Source organism: Colletotrichum navitas (genome assembly GCF_030913465.1).
Source record: "Colletotrichum navitas strain CBS 125086 chromosome Unknown LY79scaffold_14, whole genome shotgun sequence".
Lineage (NCBI taxonomy): Eukaryota > Fungi > Ascomycota > Sordariomycetes > Glomerellales > Glomerellaceae > Colletotrichum > Colletotrichum navitas.
Genome location: NW_026850560.1, coordinates 49710 through 73388, shown reverse-complemented (window position 1 = coordinate 73388; position 23679 = coordinate 49710). Strand labels below are relative to the sequence as shown.

The 23679-nt window shown below is 54.3% G+C and overlaps 7 protein-coding genes across 7 annotated transcripts; 3 read left to right on the top strand and 4 right to left on the bottom strand.

Moving 5' to 3' along the window:
* Positions 1 to 416: 416 nt before the first annotated feature.
* Positions 417 to 1263, top strand: LY79DRAFT_88763 (uncharacterized protein). Its single transcript, XM_060565187.1, has one exon. The coding sequence runs from the start codon at positions 623 to 625 to the stop codon at positions 1100 to 1102; it is 480 nt and encodes a 159-aa protein (XP_060416681.1). The 5' UTR covers positions 417 to 622; the 3' UTR covers positions 1103 to 1263.
* Positions 1264 to 4319: 3056 nt separating this feature from the next.
* Positions 4320 to 5897, bottom strand: LY79DRAFT_545775 (ATP synthase subunit G). The gene is made up of 3 exons (XM_060557193.1): positions 5258 to 5897; positions 5069 to 5153; positions 4320 to 5015 (listed from the first exon to the last, which is right to left on the bottom strand). The coding sequence occupies exons 1-3, from the start codon at positions 5520 to 5522 to the stop codon at positions 4751 to 4753; spliced, it is 615 nt and encodes a 204-aa protein (XP_060416680.1). The 5' UTR covers positions 5523 to 5897; the 3' UTR covers positions 4320 to 4750.
* A 656-nt stretch (positions 5898 to 6553) lies between these two features.
* On the bottom strand, positions 6554 to 7725 carry LY79DRAFT_667691 (alcohol dehydrogenase GroES-like domain-containing protein; the record flags this gene model as incomplete). The annotated part of the gene is made up of 2 exons (XM_060563419.1): positions 6554 to 7484; positions 7550 to 7725. 2 exons carry the CDS (start codon positions 7723 to 7725, stop codon positions 6554 to 6556), a joined length of 1107 nt encoding a protein of 368 aa, XP_060416679.1.
* A 1520-nt stretch (positions 7726 to 9245) lies between these two features.
* Positions 9246 to 10615, top strand: LY79DRAFT_602354 (isochorismatase; the record flags this gene model as incomplete). Its single annotated transcript, XM_060561854.1, has 3 exons — positions 9246 to 9530; positions 9655 to 10131; positions 10252 to 10615. The coding sequence occupies 3 exons, from the start codon at positions 9246 to 9248 to the stop codon at positions 10306 to 10308; spliced, it is 819 nt and encodes a 272-aa protein (XP_060416678.1). The 3' UTR covers positions 10309 to 10615.
* Positions 10616 to 11390: 775 nt separating this feature from the next.
* LY79DRAFT_667689 (uncharacterized protein) lies at positions 11391 to 11670 on the bottom strand (the record flags this gene model as incomplete). The annotated part of the gene is made up of 2 exons (XM_060563418.1): positions 11391 to 11486; positions 11584 to 11670. 2 exons carry the CDS (start codon positions 11668 to 11670, stop codon positions 11391 to 11393), a joined length of 183 nt encoding a protein of 60 aa, XP_060416677.1.
* Positions 11671 to 15254: 3584 nt separating this feature from the next.
* On the top strand, positions 15255 to 16925 carry LY79DRAFT_577673 (NCS1 nucleoside transporter; the record flags this gene model as incomplete). The annotated part of the gene is made up of 3 exons (XM_060559896.1): positions 15255 to 15500; positions 15557 to 15773; positions 15829 to 16925. 3 exons carry the CDS (start codon positions 15255 to 15257, stop codon positions 16923 to 16925), a joined length of 1560 nt encoding a protein of 519 aa, XP_060416676.1.
* A 2229-nt stretch (positions 16926 to 19154) lies between these two features.
* On the bottom strand, positions 19155 to 23106 carry LY79DRAFT_577672 (SET domain-containing protein; the record flags this gene model as incomplete). Its single annotated transcript, XM_060559895.1, has 2 exons — positions 19155 to 22265; positions 22330 to 23106. The coding sequence occupies 2 exons, from the start codon at positions 23104 to 23106 to the stop codon at positions 19155 to 19157; spliced, it is 3888 nt and encodes a 1295-aa protein (XP_060416675.1).
* Between the last annotated feature and the right edge of the window lie 573 nt (positions 23107 to 23679).

Here is a 23679-nt window from a genome sequence, read left to right as displayed (position 1 = left end):
CTATGGCGCAGGGCGAAGAAGAAGACTGACGGCAAGCCTCGCCACATCTCTTTCCGAGTTCGCAAGTAAACCAATCCTAAATGGGATTGTAATCGAGTTGCGGCCTCGAGCCTTGTGGAACAGTTGGTTCTCCTTCTCTTCCCCCCTCTGCCCTGCCCTGCCATCTCCATCTCCATCTCCATATTCTGCAGGTCACATTTCGCCCGCATTGCTCATCCGCACCAGTCAGCCACACCTGGTTGGATGATTGGACTGTTGGCCAGCCCTTTTCGCCCCTTCCACTGAAAACGTGTCAGTCGTGGGCTACCTGGCAACGTTACAATCCCTTCGTCAAAGACCCCTACCGGGTTGGGCAACTACACTACTGCATGGGCTTTGGCCGGGCAATGAGATGCTCAGAGATGCCTAGCCGACCGGCATACATATGCGGAAATGGGAGAAACGCAAAGACGGCATTGTCGGTCGAGCATGCCGCTAAGGAACAACACATCATGTACGTGCTTCATGCTGTTGGCTCATGCTCCCGCAGGTTCGCAACTGAGAACGGCGTGTATTTGCGCATCTCCGGGTCCGCGACGAACCGTCCTGTTTGCACGTTTGACGTTCTTTGAGGTTTTTCCTAATGCCATCCTTGCCGACCCGCATCTTCTTTCCTTCTCGTCCCCGCCCCTGCCCTTCTCCCTCTCAATGTTTTGCCTGTGGCGTGTCGCTCAGCCCGAGTGAGGTTGGAATAGGGCAGGATTCGCCCACGCCGTGGAGTCGGCTGGCCGCACCAGCCTCCTCGAAGTGCGACGTGCATGCCGCGGAGAGAAGCCAGACGCCTCCGGACCCTGCAGTCGCCGTTGGTGGATTTGCCGACCTTTCTTTGCCCAAACACTCGCTTCAGAATTCCGCCCTGCGCCCTTCTCGCCCCCTCCTCCCCCCTTCCTCCTCTTCCTCTTGTCTCTCCCCACACCCACACGCGATGCAATACATGTGCATGCGCTCTCACGTATTAGCAAAGGCCACCCCCACATGTCCTACTTATCTCTCCCTTTTCCACTATGAATGTGCCTGTACACGATCGAGCGCCTGGATCCGGGAATACGGATCCCTGGTATGAGTGGCTCGCGTGAAAATGGGCATGTCAACCCCTCTCTCCGTCTTGCCGTCGGCCATTACCCTATCCTGTGGCCGTTTGGGGTGACAGCCAATGTGTAGGCTACGGTGGAAGGGGGGAGTAGGACCATACGCGAGCATAAGAGTAGCCTCCTATCCCCCCCTTTCCCTTTCTTTTGAATCAGGGCTTTTCTTTTCCTTTTTTTCCTCTCCCTCTCCCTTCTGTCTTCCACAACCGCTCGTATCTTGCCGTGAATTAGCCCTAACAGAACCAAGCTTGGCCCAGGGCTTCCAGGGCCGGGGCCGCTTGTCGGGTGGGAGCTGTTATGCGGGAACAGCTGGCTCTGCAGGTTGGTGGGCACGAAGTTGGACGGCTGCGCCCGTTGGTAGGGTCGGCAGGATCACGGCCCGCAGCGATCCACCTCCTTTACCTGGAACCAGGTTGGCAGTACTGGGGAAACAGGTTGAAAATGGCGACGTTGGAAGAGGCTCGGTGACAGGAGACTGAGGGCGCGGAGGGGGGAGCTGAGCTGGCAGGCAATCGAGGAGGCGGAGACGAGCATTGGATATTCGTTGTTAATCTTGTCTCTGATGGGGGGCCAAGGCGTAAATCGATGTCCTCGTATCTCGGGGAAGGGGGTTCCGGTGTGCTGTTGCTTCTTCTGTCTTGGATGCGTTTGCTGTCTATCACTTATTCTACTTCTCTGTTGTTGACGTGGTGAGGGATATGCGGGTTAAGGGCGCCGATCTCGATCTTTGCCGGGCCAAGAGCACACTGCCTTGCTTTGGCATTTTTCTCTACTCTTCATCAAGACTAGATTGTGCTTCTCCACATGCATCAGCGCTGTTACGTGAGTACGGAAACTCGGAATCACCAGAAGCCCCGTTTTGAGACTACATGCTTCATCTCGATTGCCCTGGGCTGCGTTCTCTGTGCTGGATAGTAGTCTTGTGAGCTCGGATCTGGACTTAAAAGTGTGTATACCCTGCATGTCCGATGCATAGGTACGGGATGGGGAGTTCTTACTATTAAAATCACCTATATACTTCCCCTGCATATGAATATCATGGATGATATTCTTGGCAAAGCATGTCTCTCAAGCTTTCGTCGCCTTCAGCTGATGTATCAATATATTGTATTGTGAGCCACCACTGTCCTTATTGGCTGCCCGCCTAGGCTGACCACCACCATGGAAAACCATTGCCCTCATTTGACCACTTTGTTTGCTTTCATGGGACAACCCGAGGGATTGATACCGTACCGTGGGGAGGTAGTGGCGGTGGATTTGCGAAAGTCCCCAAACTCTTGTATTCAGTTTAGGGGATAGGACCCTCCGGCCTTCGTCCCCGGACGAATATTATCCATATCGTCCAGTCCTTGGAGGTAGATCCATGCCCCTGCTTGCGGTACTCGGTCGTGTTCTGTACAGATGCGGTTAGGAGAGGCATGATAGCAATCGTTCGCAGCCCCCCTGGTTGTCACGGGAAGCATTGTTCGACATCGATACCTTGAAATATGTGTATTTCACAGGATGTACTACGCTGCAGGGCAACTTTGGGTTTCCCGGCTTCCTTTTCCTGGGCCCGTAGACGGACAGGTCCCCGGGGAGGTCCGTTGAATGGGGCTGATGCCCAAGTTACGAAGCCGGCGCGACAATAGCTCTGCAGCACCAGAAAATTCGCATCATAATACAAGGGCTCGGACCTTGTTCTCTGCCTGGTGGTGAAGTCAGTTGCTGCCTTGCTCCAAGCGTCGTGGTTGCGGTGGTGTGTAAGCTGAGCTAAAGAGGTGTTTGGTTTGGGGGGGTTCCGAAAGACCGGATCATACTATACGAAAACAGGGGGAAGATGCGCAACCGGGCTCAAGAGACCGGGTTGGTAGTTGTTATCGAGGTGCGGGGATTGTATTGATACGAGCAGATGCTGCCTGATGGGTTGTGGATTGAAGCGATTCAGACGTCGGCCAAAGTTGATGCATACGGTCATCCTCTTTGTGGACCATGGGTTGATGAAGACAACGAGGCACAACTCAAGAGCTATAAAACGATCTCGAAAGCGTGGCATGGGAGGCCAATTCCTGACGAAGGGTGCGTTCCACCTATGGATGCTCGCTGGCTTGTGTTGCAAAGGATAGTCTGAATTTCCAGCCACAAAGTATCAATAAAGGAAGCGTCAAATGGGGTTCGCCTCACTTGAGTATCATATCTGCTGCTCTCATGGGAAATATGGAACTCAAGGTGATGTGCGTCTGCGCGGAGGTCTAAACATAATTCAAAATACATACGCATACACGCTATCATACAGCTATTCGGCAATCCAAACCTACGAGCAACCAATCAGTATCTGGACACTGCATAGACAAAGGGGATCGACAAGCACCGAAACATTTCGACATAACATGGAAACGCTCATCCCGTGCCAATTGCTATTCATCATGATCAGGCTGACACAGAAGCTCCCGTTCATGCACGTCCTTTCCATCGGCTCATGGGTCTAGCATGTAGGCTGTAGCCTCCGATGATGGCATGTTGTAACTCATACTGAAAACGGGAATGAGACGCCCGGTTGCAAGCCGGCGGCCGCAAATCAGACCTTGTCAACAATTCTCAAAGGGTCCAAACATTCAGCATTGGCGACACACTCATGTCGAAACTACACCATCGCGTTCTTATTGCAGGCTATAGTACGAAGAGGAAGGGCATATGTTGGTAGATTGTGAGCCTGCGTAAGAATATTGTTTGAAATGGCATGCCATGACGTTGAAATACCCCTCAGAGGAAAGGAACACATGAGAGATGAAGTGAAAAGACAGAAGGGGGCCGAGTTTCTCAGAGATGTTGTCTTTGGCACCATCATGTTAGGCCTTACGGCTTGTCCTGTTGCCATCTCCAGATGTTCCCCCAGAGGCCATTCTTATTCTGGTTTCCCGTCAAGGTCCAAGCCATGGCTTGTTTTGAGCGCATCCTTTTTCTGAACAGCCAATGTGTCATGACGGGTTCTGAGCCAGATAAGAGTTAGGAATCACCTTGAGGTCCGTCGCGGGAACCGGCTGCTCGCCTCGGGGTCGCTGTGACCTGGTACTCGAGTTCCATATTCTTGCCGCAGCTAGGCAGCTTCCTGAAAGTCTTGCAGAGTTGCGCATGCGCGAGGGAGAAGGGCCGCTCCAATCTTGACGCTATACCAAGGGATGGCGTTTGAGATACGAGAGGGACAAAACGATTGGTTCAAATGGTTTCCTGTTATTTACCCGCAGGAGGCAGGTTTCGCAGCGTGCGTGGGCTGCGTTTGACGTGTGATGTACAGAGTCTACATAAGGAAATAATAAGGTGCCTGTCAAGGAAGCGACCCAACGACCGAATCCGAGGCCGTCAAACCGTTCTCTTTCTGCGTTTCCCAGACAACCAGCTCCGTAGCGGTCGAACAGATCTCGACCGGGAGCTGTGCGACTGGATACATGAACCTCTACCAAGGGCATCGAGCATTCACGTCATGGTTCCAAAAAAACACCCCCCTCCACCGATTTCTATATCCCGATACCACCAATTGCGCTCTTTCCCTTTAGATGCAGTTAGAATTAATGAGGAAGCAACCAGCCCCCATCACGTTTTCCCTTCGAATCGACACGAGATGGGGAAGCTCGGAGTCGGCTCGTTTAGTGGTGGGCGGCGTGGGTCTCGCCGTGGTAGCCGACAATCTTGAAGCGACCGATCATCTCTCCGACGGTGAAGAAACCGAGGCACTCAGCGGCGACGACGGCACCGAAGGCCACGGAGGCGGTGTTGATGCGCGAGGCGATGTCGGCGGGCTTGGCGGCAGCGGCGGAGTTGGCGGTCGATGACACGGATTTCAGGAGGGTGTTGGGGTTCTTCAGGATATCCAGGGCGCGCTGGAAGTAGGACTGAAAGGTGCTGACGGGGCTGTACCGGCCGTTAGAAGCTAAAAGGCCGATTCCAATACCAGGCCCACTTACGGAGGAGCCATCTTCTGGCCGTGGAAGACGATCTTGGACAGCTCAAGGCCGACGCGGGAGTAATAGACAACCCAAGGAACTTGCTCTGCAGTCGCATATCCGTCAGCAATTGACCAAGCAAAGTTGAGTAAGAAGGCGCTCTCGATCACGCCAGTCCTCAAAGGACCGTTTGTCCCGGGTGACACGTACTCTCGATGAAGTTGATGACCTTGCCAGTGCGGCCGCCGACCTTGCCGAGGGCGCCGACGGCACTGGAGAGGGCGGGACCGGCGGCGCTGGCGGCGCGGCTCAGGCCCTGGGCGGCCTTGGCCGAGTACTCACTGGCCTTGTTGGCGGCATCCTTGGCGGACTCAGTGGCCTTCTTGGTGGTGGTAGACTCGAAACGGAGGGCGAGGCGCGAAGGGAGAGTGCGAGCGGTGGTCCGCATCAGCGGGCGGGCGAGAGCGGAAGACATTTTGAGGACCGTTTGGGGACGTCGAGGTCGGAGAGAAGGGGATTAAAACGGGGTATCTAGAAGTCGAATCGGAAAAGGTCGATGTGGGCGGCTCCAGGGTCGAAGAGGGAGCTTCGTTGGCGGCCAATTGATGGGAAGGGGGTGGTGATGGGGGTATGTTTTTGCGTGAGGTGAAAAAAAGAGCTCTCCTGCCAGAGTCTGCCTCCGACCTCTCGGAAGATTTCGCTTGTGCTGTTGTTGCGAGCCGGACGAGTGGTCCGTGCGTGCGATTTCCAGCCTGGGTGCTCGGTGCTGGGTGCTTGGTGCTGGCCAAGGCAAAGAGATGAAAAACCCAATCGTCAGGCACTCACTCACTTAGGTAGGTTGTTCAGGTACAAGGGACAGCGTATCGTATCGCGCTGGCAGGGACGGGAGGTGGACGGGTTATGCCGCTTGAGGATCTGGCCAATCAAATGCGGGGGGTCTCTCCTCCAACGTGAGTGGGGCCGGGGGGCAGGTATTCTCTTCACTACCTAGGTACTCAGTGCAGCAGCTCTTGCCGCCGTGAGAGAAGCCGCCTGTGGCTTGTCTGGTGAACTAAACCCGACGGGCGGGCAGCAAGATATGTACTGGGGTAGGTAGGTAGGTAGGTAAGTAGAAAGAGGTCTACGTCTCAACTGCCTCCTTCCATTCCGGGCCTGCCTCTGGCAGTCAGTTATATTAGTTGGCCGATTTCCGTTGCATCACACCTCATTGTCACGTCCTTCAAGCACTTTGTATCATCGACGTTGCTAGTCCAATCCCGCATCTATCCTTACTCACACCAGATCCCAAACACCACCTTCCTTAGGTACGTAACACAACATCGCTCGCACAAAACACAGATCGCAAACATGCAATGTCGCAATGCAATGCCATTAAGAACCTTTTCTAAATTATATCGGGAGAGAAAAAGGAAGAACAAGAGAGAAAATAAAGCCATCCGTGGCACCAGATCGCCAACACCGCCAGAGTATGCCCAAAACACCAACCATGTCGCCCCCCCACACAGCCTAGTCCAGGCTTTGGATCATAACCTTGATGGCACCCGACTTGGGATCTCTGGCTGCCTCAAAGGCGCCGAGGGCATCCTCAAGCGTGAACTTGTGCGTCACCAGCTTGCTGAGGTCGACGACGCCGCTCTCCACCAGTCGGATGGCTCTGGGCCATGTGTTGCAGTAACGGTACTGCAGCTGGATGTCGACCTCGCGAACGCTGGCCCGCATGAAGGGGAAGTTGATCTCGTTGCGGCCAACGCCGATGATGAAGACCTTGCCGCCAAACTTGCTGGCCCAGACGGCCGACGCGATACTGCTCTCGACGCCGGTGCACTCCATGGCCACAGCGGGCTCGATGCCTCCGAAGGATTCGACGATACGCTTCGCCTCCTCCTCGGCTGTTCCACGGCCCACCTTGTGGGTTATGGCCGTGGGCACCAGCTCCTTGGCGAATGCCAGACGTCCGTCATCAATATCCGTGATAACCAACGGGCAGGCACCGGCCGCCTTGGCGCAGAGGAGAGTGATGAGACCGATGGGGCCCGCACCGCAGACCAGGACCGGGTCACCAAGCCGCACGCCGGCACGCTGCATGCCGGCGAGGGCGACACTTAGGGGTTCTAACATCGCACCGTTCTCGTATGACATGTTGCCAATCTTGTGGCACCAGACCGCAGGATGGTTGACGTATCGGCGCAGAAGACCCGGAACAGGCGGGGTGGACAGGAACTGGACCTGCTCGCAGCCGTTGTAGCGGCCGGTCAAGCAGGGCTCGCAGGCGTTGCAGATGACGTTGGGCTCGACCGCGACGCGGTCGCCGACCTTGAGGTGGGTGACGCTGGGGTGAACGGCGAGAATCTCACCCGCCGATTCGTGGCCGAGGATGTGATCACCGTCGACTATCATGGGGCCGATGCATCCGTGCTTCCAGAAGTGAACGTCAGACCTGTACGGCCTTTGTCAGTCTCGTCCTCTCCAAAAGCTCACGTCGCCCGTCGTCAGGATTCTTACCCGCAGATGCCAGTGCTTCGGATCGCCACTGTGACCTCGCCATGCTTCAATCCCTCTCCGGCCTGGACAGCTTCCAACTTGGGCTCGGTCTCGTTGATCCACAGGTCGTGTGCTGGGTTGGTAAAGACACCAATATTGGCCTTGGACGGCTTAACGGAGCCGACAGCTGCGGACATTGTGAGATACGACTCTGGGGTTTGTTCTGTTTGTTTACGCGTATGTGATGCAGCAGGGCTGGAGGGGGGGGGAGAGAGAGATGCGGCGGGGTATGAAACGCGGATGCAAGGCCTACGAGACGACTGACGGCTACAGACGACGGAGGTTGAAGGGCGGCAGAATGGGACAAGAAGAGAGGCGAAGGAGACGGAGCAGAAGAGAGTAGGACTGGAGGGCGAACCAGACGGCTGAACGGTCTTTCGGCTGGATATATACCACGGAGGCCTTGTGGGCTTCTTGTTGTGTTTTATTTTATTCCGGGCCAACAAGCAACCAGGAGCTTCTTCGGCCCCTCGATGCCGAGCTCCAGCCCCTCATCAACCTCGTCGAGAACGGCCCCTCGAGGCGAACTGTTCCCCCCAGTTCCCCACGCCGCAACGTCACGCAGGGTCGAAGCTTGTTGGCAGGGTGTGGGGCGCTGCCCGCAAGGTGGGAATTGTTCGGTCGCTGTAAGACCGATTTTTCCTCTTTGCGACTTCCCGCTCCAATCACAACGACGGTCCGTACCCGACATGGACCCTTCCCCTGCGACACGCTTGCCAAACGAAGCGACTTCTCTTGCCCGCTGGACTCGCAACTCGCAATTCAGGCGCGTCGGTAGCGGAGGGACCGCCTGGAGACTCATTCCGCAGGGCGGGGATTTGGTTTCGGGGGGTTTTTTTTTTTTTTTTTTTTCATTTTCATTTTTTCATGTGTTCACGTGGTATCTGGACCGGAGCTTTGATGGGGTTTGAAGATTTTCTGCCCTTTTCCCATTGTCTGTCTCATTGTATTGTCACCAGCTGGGGACCATGTCGCTCAACGAATTAGGTACGAAGGTCCCCCGAAACAAGATGTACATGGGCTTTCTACACGCACTCTGCTAGTCTTGAAACACTCTGGCGGTCGGCCCCGAACTGCTCCCTGTTTCCCCTGGACCCGGAGCGGTATGGGCCATTGATCGCATGCGGCAGAGCCCGTGGTTGTTGACTCTGGCACCTCGGGCCTACCTACACCTCCCATTTCGATATGCGCCTGCATGGAAGGGCTCTCCGGGTAGCTGTCTGATTTCCCCATATGTGCACGTAGAACCGAATTACCTGCCCTTGCGAGAATTTTTCTGCGCTGGCAGGGCGAGGTGATGCAGTATTCCTGTAGATGGACCATTGCTCGTCCGTGATCGGCCAATAGCCGCGCCGACGCATGCTCCTTCCCGATAGATGGACGGATGGGTAAACTTTACTGACACGTACATCCGGCGCAAGCGCTGCGTTCTGCACTGCACTGCGGGATTTCTTATCAGATGACTCTTCTTGGTGGTAGTTAGTTGCATGTGTGCTTTGCGTTTCTCATCCTCTCGACTACACCAGCCATACCCATTCCGCCCAATCGCTTGAGAAGAAAAACAGAATCCCCGCAATCCGGGAGTAGTTCTGACTTATACCCGCAGCCAAGGCTAGGTTACCCGAGGAGAAAATCCCGGGCCGTCCTCGCCTTTGTCATGCGCCCAGACTTGACCTTTGGCCCGCCGGGCGACGAGTGGCACTACGAGCGACCATCGCGAACCTATGATCTCACCAGGGGCCAGTCACCGACTTGGACGGTCCGCACGAGCCAAGGGCCCGAGGAGACGTCCATCTCGGTGGCTGCCCACAGCACGGCTCTCGTCATTGTCGACATGCAGAACTACTTCCTGCACCCGAAGTGTCGAGACCACCCCACTGGTCTGGCCGCGGTGGAGAGAATCGAGAAGGTCATTGAGAAATGCCGCAAATTAGATGTCCAGGTACGGTTTGTCATTTCCGCCAGTCGGACGTTCGGGCCTCTACGGCAGACGTCACGTCCCCGTCCTACCCTACGGGAGGCGGCGTTGAGGTAGCTAAGCTCACCCTTGCACGCGCGAAACACAGGTAATCTGGCTAAATTGGGGCCTGACCGACGATGACCTCGCGGCAATACCTGCTAGCGTCCAACACGGCTTCTCTCGGTCGCTCATCCTCGGGGAGTCGGACGACAAGGTGGTTCGCCTCGGCCTCGGCGGGGACCTCGGCGACGGCCAGGGGCGGTGCCTTGTCGCCGGGGAGTGGAACGCCGACATCTACGAGCCGCTGAAGCGGAGCGCCCGCCCGGAGGACGTGCGCTGCAACAAGAACCGCATATCAGGCATGTGGAGCCGGGAACAGCCGCTGCGGAGGTACCTGGAGAGGTCCGGGGCCGCCGCCGAGGGGGGCAAGCGCACGCTGCTCTTCGCCGGCGTCAACACGGACCAGTGCGTCCTGAGCACGCTGACGGATGCCTACAACGCCGGGTGGGACTGCGTCATGATCGAGGACTGCTGCGCGACCAAGTCGCCCGGGGCCCAGGAGGTATGTCTGTATAATGTCGCCGTAAGTCGCTCCCCCCCTCTTTCCCAACGTTCTCCGTGCCCGAATCACGTTCTTATGCGGATCTCGCGTGTCTCGTGCTGGAAAAGCCACGGGCGATCGGGCGCTCACTAACCGCCGCAGGGCTCGTACGGGTTTGTCATCTCTAGCGAGACCTTTCTCGCAGGGAGGGTCTCGTAAGAGGTCTTGTGAGAGGGGTTCACGAAAGTCCCTTTCATTCAACACGGTATCAGCCCAACCCGCGTCGTACTTCTGCAGAGTGGTCTGCCGGTGACTTAACCCGATACGCCAGTGGCTGCCCCCCCCTAGTGTGAGCGTAATCCCTGACGGTGGATGGGAGGCGCAGACCGGACTGCTAGAAGAGGCCGGGAAGACGCTCTTGTCGCGATACGAGACAGCGGGCCAATAGACGAACGCGTGGGTTTGGGGGGTGGTTACGAATTATCTTTCCGGGAGGCGCTCCAGTCAGCACGATTTTGACGCACGTTTCTTCCAAATAATAAACAATTTGACTATTCGTTTCTGGCTGACAGCATGTCTCGTAATACCCAGTCTACGGCCCCTCCATGTGGCTCGTTATTTATACGTGTTCATTCGTGATATCGCTTGATCCACATGACCGTCTCTGGCGACGCCGCTGAGCGTGAGGCCTGGCCCGGCGTTCAACGCCTTCACGCCTCGCCGGGCTCACCAACGACGACCCGATCCCCAATCCCCGTGCGAGTTAACGTGGCCATCTCATGCACAACCAGTCCCGCGTCTCTCGATTCTTTGGTCCCGCCAGTGGGCCGGGGGGATGGCCGACGCCCACTCCCGGGGATCCCATTCGTCGACCAAGGATTAAGATAGCGGGATGTGCAGCATGGGCTGACTGTGTACGCCCGACCGCTTCTTTTGCGTAAAATCCGCAACCAATCCCGAAAGGGCAATCCGAGTGCATGTGTTTGCAATTCGACCATGGACAGGAGCCTCTCCCACCTCCCTCACAAACTGCATGGAGAGTCGTCGATGGTTGTGTCCGTAACGCCGCTGTCGATGATGCAACCTGTTAGAACGCCGATATATACATATGCCGTGGCGTGTGTGTGTGTGTGTATGTGTGTGTCAGAAAGAGAAAGGGCGAAGGTATGCGACGTGGTGAGAAGAGGCGCAGTGACCGATGCTTTGACCTTGTCGTTGCTGTGGTGGTATTCGTTTTGTCTGCGATTTGCTCGCGCAACGCTACCATTGAAGCATTTTCAGGGTCCCCGCGTTCGGCTCGTTCAACCGCTCCTGACGACGACATCGCCTTTGCATATGCCGTAGGAGCAGCAGATTTCGGGGTTGGCCTTGCCGTTCAGGATATCATCACGCTTCGCCTGTAACATAAGAGTTAGAAAGTAAGAAAAGAAAAAAGAAAAGAAAAAGCGTCTTGATTTTGTCTATGGGAGCGCATCAGCGGGGCCGGGGACGCACATCGGGACAAGGGAGCGGGCGGCCCTGGACGAAAACGCTGAGAGAAGCGGCAGCAAGAGCCAAGGACAACAATGTGGGAAGCTGCATCTTTGCTTCGTGCGTGGTCAAAAGGGTCGGGGAGAAAAGAGATGCGAGTATAGAAGGGTGCTCTCGGGTGGTTCGTACACGGGTAGTGATGGTGTAGGGCGAGTGTCTTGATGTTGTGTTGATAGACAGCAAGAATCGAGGATGGTATAGACAGACCACTTGAGGAAAACAAGCCCGAAGCGAGGGAAAAGAGCGCAGATATAACAGGAACGAGAACCAAGAGAATTCTTGAAGAAGATGCAGACCAGGCGACTGAAGGAATGCAAGCGACCAGAGGCTGGTTGGCAAGGCGGGGGGAATGCTCTTTAATACGAGCAAACAAACAGAGACGTATACGAACGCCGCTCTGACAGGAAACTGCGGGAGCAATGAGTGACGGTGTTAGTCCCCCCTCCCTCCCCCCCACACCCGGCACACCTTGCAGCACCTTCTGCTTCGAAGCTTTCTTAGGTATCCGTAGGCAACACCCATCTTTCTTTCACGCGTGGCAGGGTGATGGACGGCGGGGGGCAAGAATGAGGGCCGTTTGGGGGCCAGGGGTCCTCATGGACGGATGCTCTGGGAAGCAATGATGGACCAAAGGGGTGAATGAATGAGGCCCAGAATTGTGGGCTGGCAGGGGAAAAGGTTCTCTCCATCACATCTCAAATCCGCGCAAGATCTGCACGGTATCACTGAGACACAGCAGCTCGTCATTTCCCCCAACGTATCCGTACACATGGTGCTATCAGGAATCGTTGCCGGTGGCTTCACACCCGCCGGAGATGCCGTGTATTTCCCATGCCACGGTGGGATACTTGACGCGGAAGGATTCAGCCGGGTGGTTATAAATCGGTCAGCCTCTGTCAGGAACAAGATATAGCGAGGGCGTAAGATGGGGTGAGACCAAGGAAAGGGATACAAGCGCTACTGACAATTTGTCGCGAACTCTTTCCGGCAGGGACCGAGAATGCTTCGGAATGCCTAGTACAGCCGGGGGGGACCTTCGGCGGGACCAAGACAGAAGCGGCTTGGCACTGTTTATATATGTTGTGGTGGGGAGCTGAGTCGTACGAAGAGTCTGAGCAAGAATGAAGCGCGGCACAATGGAAACTGTGACGGAGAGGAGACAACGCAAGTCGGATGATGGCGGACACAGATAGCGTGCGTGAAAGGGATGTTTTTCTAATGAATGGACCAATGGCTGTCTTTGTTACAATCGAAAAGCAAACAGTCAAGTATTGACCATGTTTTGCTCTTGTCTTGCTCCCTTGTCTCTCGACCATCAGACTCGACGGTGAGGTTCATGGCCCGAGGGCCTCGCCTCGTTTAGGTTCCACCATGGCCCTTGGAGTCGATGTTTGTCTCCCTTGTGTTCAATACATCGACAAGGCCGTTCCAATCGCGCAACGGTCGCAACACGGCGGGTGCTCACCCACTGGAACCCCGCCGTTTGGATGTCCGCTCGAGACCGTGCAACGACCTGAGGGCGAACGGCGATAGTCTAACAGTCACACGTGTAACTAGGTAGGTGTGTGATGGGAGAAGTGCACTTCAAGCGGCCAAAACTCGGTTGCAGATGCACATTTGTTTAAACGAGGGATGGAAGGGGGTGTCAAGATGGGTGCTATTGAACGGGTGGCTGATGTGTTGCTTCTCCTGCGTCAACGGGGGTTCGGGACGAAGACGAGCTTGTAAAACAACCCGCAGCGAACGGCATGTCTAGACTCGACTTGACTTTCGCCCGTAACTCTCTGTACTCACTTGCGCATCAACCCGAGGTCGCAAGAAGACGTGACGGCAGTCGCGTAGTGCCAGCGATCAACGACGATGCTGTGTCCCGTCCGCCCCACTAAAACATAGCAATCCCAGGCCGTGGTAGAATAGAAGGGATTTGGGGTGGCCCGAATCATCATGTTTGCAAACAGTGCCGGTCGAGTGTTGCGACGATTGGCTGTGTCACTTGGTTGTTCGGCTGCTCGGGCAAGGTCTGATAAGGGAGCGAGTTACCTAGGTAGTTAGACGAGAAACAGCTGCATTTCCTTTTCAAGAGAGCGGCAACGAGGAGCCGTAATCCTGAAACGCATTTGTCTGGCGGGGGCAGATTTGCTTCGTTTGTTTGCAACGCGCGGTGAGTGGCACACAGCATCGCCTTGGCCACATGGAAGTTGTTAATAGTATGCAATCCAGCCACACAAAGTTTTTTTGGAAGCAACTTGCCGCCAACGAGGGAAAGCGTGATGGGGCAGGAATGCAATGCTGACCTTTGCGTGGCGTGGCGTGGCGTGGCGTGGCATGGCGTGGGGGGAACGTGTTGAGGGCCAGGCGAGGAAATCCCGATCCACCGGCCGACATGCACCGCCACGTCGGCCGGTGGCTGATGGCCTAATTGCTAAGCTTTGTGGGCATGAACCCTGCCTGCCCTCTTGATTTTGCTGTGGCCCCCCGTTCCTCACCTCGGCGATAACCCTCTCCCCCCAGGCTGACACTTTGGCAGCATCAACGTCTTTTACCCTACGGAGAACACTCAGTAAGGGCTTGAAAGAAACACCCCTCAGCCACCAATCTCTCTTCGTTGCATGCATTCGGCTACGCGGCAAATAGAACCGGCCCTATGGCGGAGACCCTGCGTCTTGCCAACCAATGGGAGCTCTAAAAAAATCTACTTCCTGTCGATGAGGTGGAGGTGAGATAACGGATGACCTATCGGCAATACTCGAGGGTGTGGCTCGGAATCTTGACTGCTGATATGCTAGTAGCAGGAATGGAACTTTGCACCCATATGGACAAACGTCCTCTTTTTCATTATATCCATCCACCAAAGGTCGGGAAGGTCAGAGTGACTCGAGACAAGTTCACATCGCAGCACATTCCGACACGTCCTCAGTGACGTCCGCGATTGTCGCTCGACTGCCTCCATCTTGACCGACGAGTAGTTACCCAGAGACCCTCTTCCTCCAGGACTGATGGTTGGGCAGACCAATTCGGCACACCCAACTCTTCTTCTAACCAACGTAGTGGCTCACTTGCCGAGCTCCAGTTCCCCTTGCCCAACCTATCCTAGATGACTGTCAAGTACCGGCCTACTTCCGAACCACATCGGGCCCCCCCATAAGGAACGCCTTTGTGGGCCATCAAACGTCTTCTATGCTGCGATTCTTATCTCTGCTCGCTCCGTTACGCCCCACTAGTTTCGCGTCAGAAGACTAGGTTCTGCTCCGCGTAAAAAAAAAAAAAAAAAAAAAAAAAAAAAAAAAAAAAAAGGGCCCGCGGCTAGACGGTATCTCGAGTCCAGAAATATGGCGAAGAAGCCTCGGTCCGCTGCCTGTCGCGCCCTGATAAGGGCACCTCCACTTTCCGCAACGAATATTACTGTTGGGTTCGCCACCGTATGCCTGGCATGGGACGCGGATCTTCCATCCTCTCACAGTCGCCGGTGCTTTGAGCATCTGCTTGTCTCTGTCGAGCATCTGCCGTCAAACATCCCGCCCGTCCAGATAGACCTCCTCCTGCCCGACTTGTCGAGTAGAGCTATGTGCTATCGGTGAACCCTGATTCCAACCTGATAACCAATCCAGCGGAAAGTGCCGTCCGTAAACCGGAAGATGGCTGTATTCGAGACCAAGAGCAGTGTCTCTTCGAGCGGCGGGGAGAAGAAGCCGGCCAGCGACGTCGAGCAAGGATTCGTGACCAATGACGGCGCCATCCACAAGGCGGACTTCGCAGCCAGCACCAGCACATATGCCAAACTCCAAAGGCTGGCGGGCAAGTTGGGTGTAGAACAGAGGGGCATCGAAAGAGTCCCTGAAGACGAGCGAATCAACGATACCATCGCCAACATCGGAACGTTGGTAAGTCCAGCCGATATCCGCACTCAGTCCCGGGAACCGTCCTGACTCTTTTACAGTGGTGTTCGGCCAACATGGTTGTATCGTCCTTTGCTATCGGCGTGCTGGCTATTCCCGTCTTCAATCTCGGCTTCGCTGACACGGCTTTGACCATCATTTTTATCAACTTCTTGGGAATCATGCCCGTCTGTTTCTTTTCGACCTTTGGTCCCGTGTTCGGACTGCGACAGATGGTCCTCTCCCGTTACTGGTTTGGTTTCTACGCAGTCAAGCTGAGTACGTATGCCAAGAGAACTACACGAGGGGCAGCACACTAACTTCTTGGGCCTAGTCGCAATATTCAATATCCTGGCATGCCTGGGCTGGTCGGCCGTCAATTGTATCGTCGGCGCTCAGCTGTTTAACGCCGTCAACAACGACATGCCTGGTTGGGCCGGCATCCTCGTCATCGCCATTTCGACGCTCATCATCTGCACCTTCGGCTACCGTCTGGTCCACACCTACGAGCGGTTCTCCTGGATTCCCTGCGCCATCATCTTCCTCATCGTCCTTGGGGTGTTCGCCCACTCGGGAAAGTTCAACAGCATGCTCCCCATGAGTTCAGGGCCCGCCGAAGCAGGCTCAGTTCTCTCATTCGCCGCCAGCGTCTACGGCTTCGCGACCGGCTGGACTTCCTATGCCGCTGACTATACGTGTTACTACCCGGCGTCCACATCTCGGATGAAGGTCTTCCTTGTCACCTTCTGCGGCCTCTTCTTCACGCTCTGCTTCACCGAGCTTCTGGGCGCTGCCGTCATGACCGCGAGTGTCTCCGACCCCGCCTACTCCGACGCCTACGCGGCCTCCGGGATCGGCGGCCTGTTAGCTACCGTGCTCGTTCCCCGCCTAGGTGGCTTCGGCCAGTTTTGCCTCGTCATCCTCGCCCTGTCCATCATCGCCAACAACTGCCCCAACATCTATTCCGTCTCCCTCTCATTGCAGGTGCTTTCCAAGCAAACGGAGAGGGTACCGCGCTTCGTATGGGTCTTTTTCGGTACCGGCATCTACATCGCCATCAGCATCCCGGGCTATAACCGCTTCGAGGCCTGGCTCGAGAACTTCATGCTCGTCATCGCCTACTGGCTCGCTATCTATGCGGGCATCAGCGTCACCGACCATGTGGTCTTCCGCCGCGGCATCGCCGGGTACGACATCAAGGACTATGGTACGCCGTCGCGTCTGCCGCCGGGGTTGGCGGCCGTGGCGGCCTTCTTGGTGGGCGTCATGGGGGCCATCCTCGGCATGTCACAGATATGGTTCACTGGCCCTATTGGCAAGCTTGCCGGTGGCAGCCTTGGCGGTGACATTGGCTTTGAGCTGGCTTTCGCCTTTGCGTCGATTTCGTATATAGGACTGCGTACACTTGAGAAGCGCTTGTTCAAGAGGTAGCTCAATAGGTCGACGTGGGATCTTGTATGATAGGCACACTTGAGTGAGTTGTATGTATTGAGGTTACGGGTGTCTATGGGCGTCTGGGGTATTCGGCATCGAATGTATACTAGCTATGTGAACTTTGAGCCGTTCTGTCGGCTTGAGTGAGCACTTTCGGATATTGTCTGGGTTATGTTTGACAGCCATCGAGCGGCTGTCAAAGTCAAAAATTGAATTATGTAAACCCGCAAACAAAAACCCCAAAAAGCCCCCATGTGCAAATCCAGTTTATTTGAAAAAGGGGGGGGGCGCAGGTTCCCCAGCTCTTGTCGTTTGTCTTTATGTTATAGTGCTTTGCGCAGCCAGATTTTTGAATTGTTGTTCTGGTCTGTAATTTGGATCCTACCAATGCGCGCTAGTCATACAAATTGCACGTTTTCGGAACCGGGCTTTGCTCTGTTCTCTGATACAGACGCAGAGTCACTGACAGCTAAGCACCCGACCTTTTCACCACGTTGTTGAGAAACCGTACAAGTTTTCGGGTTCGCATGTTCAGAAGCCTAGATAAAAAACATGGATACAGCGTCCTGCGAATCGATCCCTTGCAAACTATTCCACATCAGTTTATTTTCGCACCCATGTCAAAGATACCCCCTAGCCCCAGTGTCTATTTATTCCAAAGAACGTGTAACCGAACCTCAGAGAACTTGGCAGGAAAGGCGCTGTGGGAAGTAGAAAACTTGGGGTAAAGGGACATCTGCTCAAAGACTGGAAACAGTCATCCACTTTGCCTGAAAAATATTGATGTAGACATGCTTGCTGGAAGTCCTTTTTTCGTTTGCCCGTATGCACATGGCATGGTTCCTTTTTACTCTCAGCTGCGCAGCTTTGGGGCCCAAAAGATGTAAGCAATCAAGAAATAGACCTGAACTCTGAAGGTGTCGTACTGCGATTGGAATAGAAATAATGCTGTTGCCTTAATGTATAGAATGTCGTTTTATGAGGGTCAAAATGAAACATGGTATGGTGCTTGTCTGAATCTTGTTGGCCTATTAAACAGGCATGTTTTGCTTTGTAGGTGTGCGGAATGTCACCTGTACCTTTCTAGTTGTTAGGAACAGCTTTCCATGTATTGCATGCGATGTGGACCTCGGCACAAAGTAAAGTCGCAAGGTCATCTTTTACAGCCTTGGCGTTTTCAGTGTCTCTAAACCCAAGATCATGAGGATGGATTTAACTGTAATGCAGCGTATGTCAGAGAAGAATGTTACGAGCACACAGAGAAAGAAAAGAAAACATAGCAACTCCTATCTCGTGAACAGCAATGGCCCTTTTGGAAAGTATCATTGCATGTGAGTCACCTCGCTCTCCCTTTTGATACGTGATCAGGACTGAAAGGAGACTCTTTGACCTCATATGCACTAAACCTCGCCAAAGCCTTGCATGTTGCCAGTGAAAAAAAAAAAAAATTGTTCTATGCTCTTTTGGAGTAGTGATATTAATCATTACCAACTGGGGAGAGGGATTTGCAAGATGTGGATACCTGTGCATTAATAGGCCTCGTTTTTATGCCAGTCTGACAAGAGAATTCTACCGACTTGCGGAATGTTGCAACGTCTAGAGCTAGAAAGCCTGAAGACATGGTTCTAGGAATCCTCGATAGTCAAAAACATGCTTGTATTATATAAGGCAGATAGGCTTAACGATAAAACCATAGCTTTAATTTACTTCAGACTTTAGACTAACAAAGATACGAAACCCTAAACTGTCGACAGGTTTCACAGCTTAACCACAATTAGACCACTTCCAAATAACTGCAGCTCAGGTTGGAACCAGCACCATACAAACACAGCCAAATCGGTTAACCGTCTTTGGAAGACATAGCTAGATGGCGCAGTTGCATGCAAGTACGTATATTCAAAGCTAAGGTGTTTGACCACGTGAATGAGACACTATGTCATGCGTCCCATCCGCAGCAGGAACGATGTATGCTTTGTACTCCTGAATGCGCCAATCAAATGTACACCCCCCAGCTAAGCAGCAATGTGACACGCACAATCGAGCCCTGCGATAAGACTAGTAAAGCCTACCAACTGGATGCTGTTTGTGAAATGCAAAAAACAAGCCTAAACTACCTCCTCAACGATAACCTTCTGCGTCCATCATTTTAAACATGGCATTTTTGAGGCATTGGCTGAAGGATCCATGCCCAGCAATCCTTCCAGGAAGTGTGTGTAGTTGATACCTTTAGGACTCCTCGTCTGACGACGATCTAAACCGAGCCGGTAATTTCTTCTTTCTGGAGGAACGACTGAGAGAAGAAATAGGCCCCTCGTCGTCATCATCGTCAGAGTCCGTGCCGGTACCCTGCATCTTATAGCTGGACTCACTGTCGTTGTTCTCCAGGGAAATCAAAAAAGGTTTCTGCATACGCTTTTGTCTGGATGCCGAGGTGGGTATCAGATGCTCCTCATCCGATTCCATTGCACCGTCTGTGTCAATAGTTAGACGACGGGTCGTACGTCCAGTCCGCGATGGTCCTCGAGCTGTGATCACGTCTTCTCCAGCCTTTTTCCGGCCTCTGGACCGTGTCGGGGTCGCGTCCACCTCGGGCTCGTTTTTGTCAATGTCCATTGGATCTTCCATCGACTGGCTGAAGCTGGCTGCAATTATCTTCCGCCCACGGGCAGATCTGGGACGATTATCTAAGTCGACGGAGATCGTATTGCCATCGGCTTCTGAATGTCGAAAGGCGTTTGAATGAGCACGAATCTCATTTCCGACGTGCTCAACCTGTGGTTCATTTGTTGCAACGGGGCTAGCTGGGCGAGGATTCTTGGGCGGACGCCCACGACGTTTCTTCTGTGGCGGTATTACGTTTGCTGGCTTCGCAAGCTTCACGCCATTCTTCGCGGTCGGCTGGGGCCCGCTAGGAAGTTGAGAACCGAACAAACGTCCTTGTGCACGCTTATCATGAGCTGCCGTCTTCATCGAGTCCTCTAGTTCCGAGTCTGATGGCATAATGGAGCCCATCGACCTCACGCGGCGGATCCCACCTCGTCGACGAGACGTCGACCCACGCTTTTCCACGCCCCGCGTCTCACCGTTCTCTTCAGATTCCAAAGAAGGGTGGAACTCTTCGTCCTCATCGTCGCTTTTTGCGGTTCGCTTTCGCTTTCGATTCGAACTGGGCATCGCGTCGAAATCCGCTAAAGCCTCGTAGTCATCTACCACCACCGTTGGCGCCTCTTTACGAGCTCCCGTGTTGACGCTTTTGGCAATTTTTGCCTTGGTGAGCCTCTGCGTGGCTGGCTTCTCGGTGCCGGTCGTTGCCCGGCGGCGGTGGCCTCGTCCACGCTTGACTGGTCCCGCACCCTCTTCCGCGGCATCTTCTCCGTCGCCGGCCTTCTCTTTGATCATTTTCTCCGTTAGGTTAGGGAAATTCTCGCCATAATTGAAGAAGAGTTCTTCGCCAGCCTTGATATTACGCGTGGCAGTAAATCGTATGCGAAATTCGCCATTGACGTAGAGAATGCCAGGCTGAACATTGGCGTTCTCTACAGCGTGGTTGATGTAGCGACTGAGATTGCCATAAATAGCAGCGTCGACCCAGATGCCTTCGTAATCCAGGAGGCTGAATACGTATGATGTGCTCTTCTCTATGGAGAAAGCTTCGCCGCGCCTGGCCTCTCTCCTGACACCCTCGTCCGCAACGATGAGCTCGCCCGTGTATTCAATGACGAACTCGTCCTGGGCAATGTCTTCCACTGTGAAGAGACCATAACCGCAGCCTTCCAGTTGACTCTTGCCGAGGATAACAGTTTTGCTTACGCCCCGTTGGATGGCGGTGTTCTGACAGCCTGTCTGAAATAGGGCATCATCGTGCCGATTCGCAGGGTCTGCTCGTTCTACGGCACCACATGTACCACATAGGTCAGGGTCGCATTCGCGGTTTAATTGTACGCAAATGCAAGGCCGGCCTTCCTTTTGCTTCTGCAAGCATGTCTTGCCGCTAGCGTGACAGGCGCAGCCGGTGAACTTGTACGCGCAACAATCCTCCGTACAGCGGCAGAAGCGCTCACAGAGTATGTCGTTTAGGACACAAGGGCACCCATTGTCGGCCGTGCAGGGGCCTTCGTGATGGCACGGATCGTTAGATGGGCGCACCTTGGTGTCGTGGGAATTGGTGTGGTCCTGCCAGTCGCCAATGAGTATCTTCTTCTTGCGATCGTACCAAGGAAGATTTTTGGCTCTTGGTTGGTCAATCGTGGTGATGGGCGGAAGCTTGATGTCGAGAGATTGCAAATGACGATGCACATCCCAACATTCTCTATCCAAGATCTCCGCGGTGGCACATTGTGCCTTGACCCGGACTTTGTTGTGGTCCAAGATGGAGTAGAGACTGCGGAGCAGAAATGTTTCGTCTTCGGTCCATGGCCTTGACTGGGCATCATCAGAACTGCCGATGTCGAGAATCCGATAGCACTTTCGCTTGCACGGCAGTGGAGGTGGTGCATGCTCAATCGGATCATTAGAGGACAGGACTCGGTTGGCCGAGAACATCCGCCCATACATTCCGATGCAGTCCATGGAAAAGTTGCGCTTGTGATTTTCCAGACTGTAGTCTCCATGCTCGCACGAGTTGCTGTAGCAGATGAGGCATCCCATTACTGTATGCGTTTCAATCCAGTGCTCGAGAGAATCCACCCTATCACCGTCGTCCTGGCCGACCTTGGCCGTCTTCTTCGTTTCGACGATTTCATCAACGGACTTGTCGAGCTTCAAGACATCTGATAGCAAAATGCCCATATTCTGAGGACCGCTGTGATAGAACACCTGGTCAAAAGCATCAGTGAATACCCTTGCCGCTTTCAGGGCTCGTGGTGTTGCAGCCATGTTGCCGTCGCTGTGCAGGTTTACAAGGCTCGACTTCTGCTGCGGCGTGATAGCGTCGTCGAGGTTCGAGTTAGCCATATGGCGAATTAATGTGGTTCGGTTGCAGTTGTCAATGGCAAGCTTTCTGAGCCACGAGTCCAGGAACAGCGATAAGGTGGCAGTCCTTTCCTTCTTGATGGTTCGGGTGACTCGTTGGTCGCGACTTCCTAGGGTTTTGAAACCGCAACTTTCGTCCATCCTCTCTAGCTCCCCTAACCAGGTGTTGTACTTCCGCTCTTCCTCGGGTGCAAGGTCCCGAATGACAGGCACGAATTTGAGCAAGGAGTTGGGAGAAAGGAAGTTTTTGACAATTTCCGTGTGATGAAAGCGATACTTGGGCACGGCAGGCTTGTTAGACTTGATACAAGTAGGCACGTAGTGCGCAGTTTTGGCTTGGTCAGACTTCCTCCCACGGAAATGTTGCTGTATAAAGGTCAGTATTGAGAGCCAAAGACAGTGGAAATTAAACTAGGTTGACCACACTGACCTTGGTTCTGATAGACATGGTTGTCCCCTCGCTTTCTTCAACCGGGTCAAGCTTGACGTTGGCAAAGAAATCGACGCCGGTCTTGACACGTGTTTCAATGGGCTTTGTGGATTTGAGGGCGTAAAGAGCGAGCTGCGAATGAGCCTTGCCGATATCGGCAGAGAAACCCTTCAGCAAAGTGACAACCTGCCTGACATCAGGAACCTCCTTCTTTGGGGTCTGCCTCTTGGAGATGGCGCTATTCTTGGGAGACTGGTGGCTTGGTGGGCGCGTAGAAGACGGCGGCGTCACCTGCTGAGGGCTCTTCAAAAAGCCGTCAGGCCGCGCCGGTCGAGGCATCTCGGCATCCAAACCGTCGTCGAGGTCAACAGACGAGACCGAGGGCTGGACTGATACAGGCGGGGGCGAAGGGTCCAGAATCGAGGCTGCATTGCTGGAAACAACGGTTGAGCCTCCACTGGGGTCCGAAAGATAATGTGCGGAGCCTAATGAGAATGCCGGATGAGGTTGACTAGCCTCAGCCTTGGCTACAACGAGTGACGCGCGGTCGGCATCCGGATCGTGACAACTCTGTGGACGCAAGAGCGGGCTTGAGTTAATGGTCAAGTCGATGACATCAATCGTCTTTCCCGACAGTCTATGAGAGCGAGAATGAGGCTCGGGTTGAGCGTCGTCAGGAGTGACCCGGTCGCTGACGGGGCGGAAAATAGCGTAGTCGTTGTAGGGACCTCTTTGAGGAGGAGTGTCCCGATCGGTCCCGGCGCGGAATGGAGACATGTCGAGTAAAAGGAAGCGAGCGGGAGGCGCGAAGGAAGTAGCAACAGTAGCGGTCTCCTCCCGAGCCGCTGGTGGTTGCAACGTCCCCCTCACTTGCAAGCGCAGACACAGACGTAGACACGGTCGCTCACCATGTCCTCGTCCCCGTGGTCAGCGTCAGTGAGGCCTGTAAACATTGGCTAGGAAACTACCATGCCAGGCTGCGGTGGGCGTACGACGATAGCGCGTAAAATTTCTATGGGCCTAGAGATGACTGGGGATGATTACAGGTGTAGGTAATCACTAAAGCCGTCCCTCTGGGATGAGGTTGATGATGAGAGAGAAGATGAGATATTGTGAGACGCGTTGGTGAACTGGGAGACTAAGCGCGTTCAGGGAAGGAAAGAGCTGGAGGGAGAGATTGCGAGGCGCTAGACCCAAAAAAAGAGCGGGGGCAAGGATTGTACCTCGAGCCACCCGATACAAAAAACCCGTGCAGACAGACATCTGGACCCTATTGTCGCGAGATGAAACTCATCAAAAGGTGCTCTTAAACAGACCAGTCTTTGCTATTCTTTCTTTGTAAGGTCAGGT

What these genes read in the sequence shown, in the direction of transcription:
- LY79DRAFT_88763 (XM_060565187.1), top strand. Translation starts at nt 623, where the DNA reads ATGCCATCCTTGCCGACCCGCATCTTCTTTCCTTCTCGTCCCCGCCCC.
- LY79DRAFT_545775 (XM_060557193.1), bottom strand. Translation starts at nt 5,522, where the DNA reads ATGTCTTCCGCTCTCGCCCGCCCGCTGATGCGGACCACCGCTCGCACT. An exon ending in GGTCATCAACTTCATCGAGA is followed by an intron (nt 5,154 to 5,257) that starts GTACGTGTCACC and finishes ATGCGACTGCAG; the next exon opens with AGCAAGTTCCTTGGGTTGTC. An exon ending in GGCCAGAAGATGGCTCCTCC is followed by an intron (nt 5,016 to 5,068) that starts GTAAGTGGGCCT and finishes CGGCCGGTACAG; the next exon opens with CCCCGTCAGCACCTTTCAGT.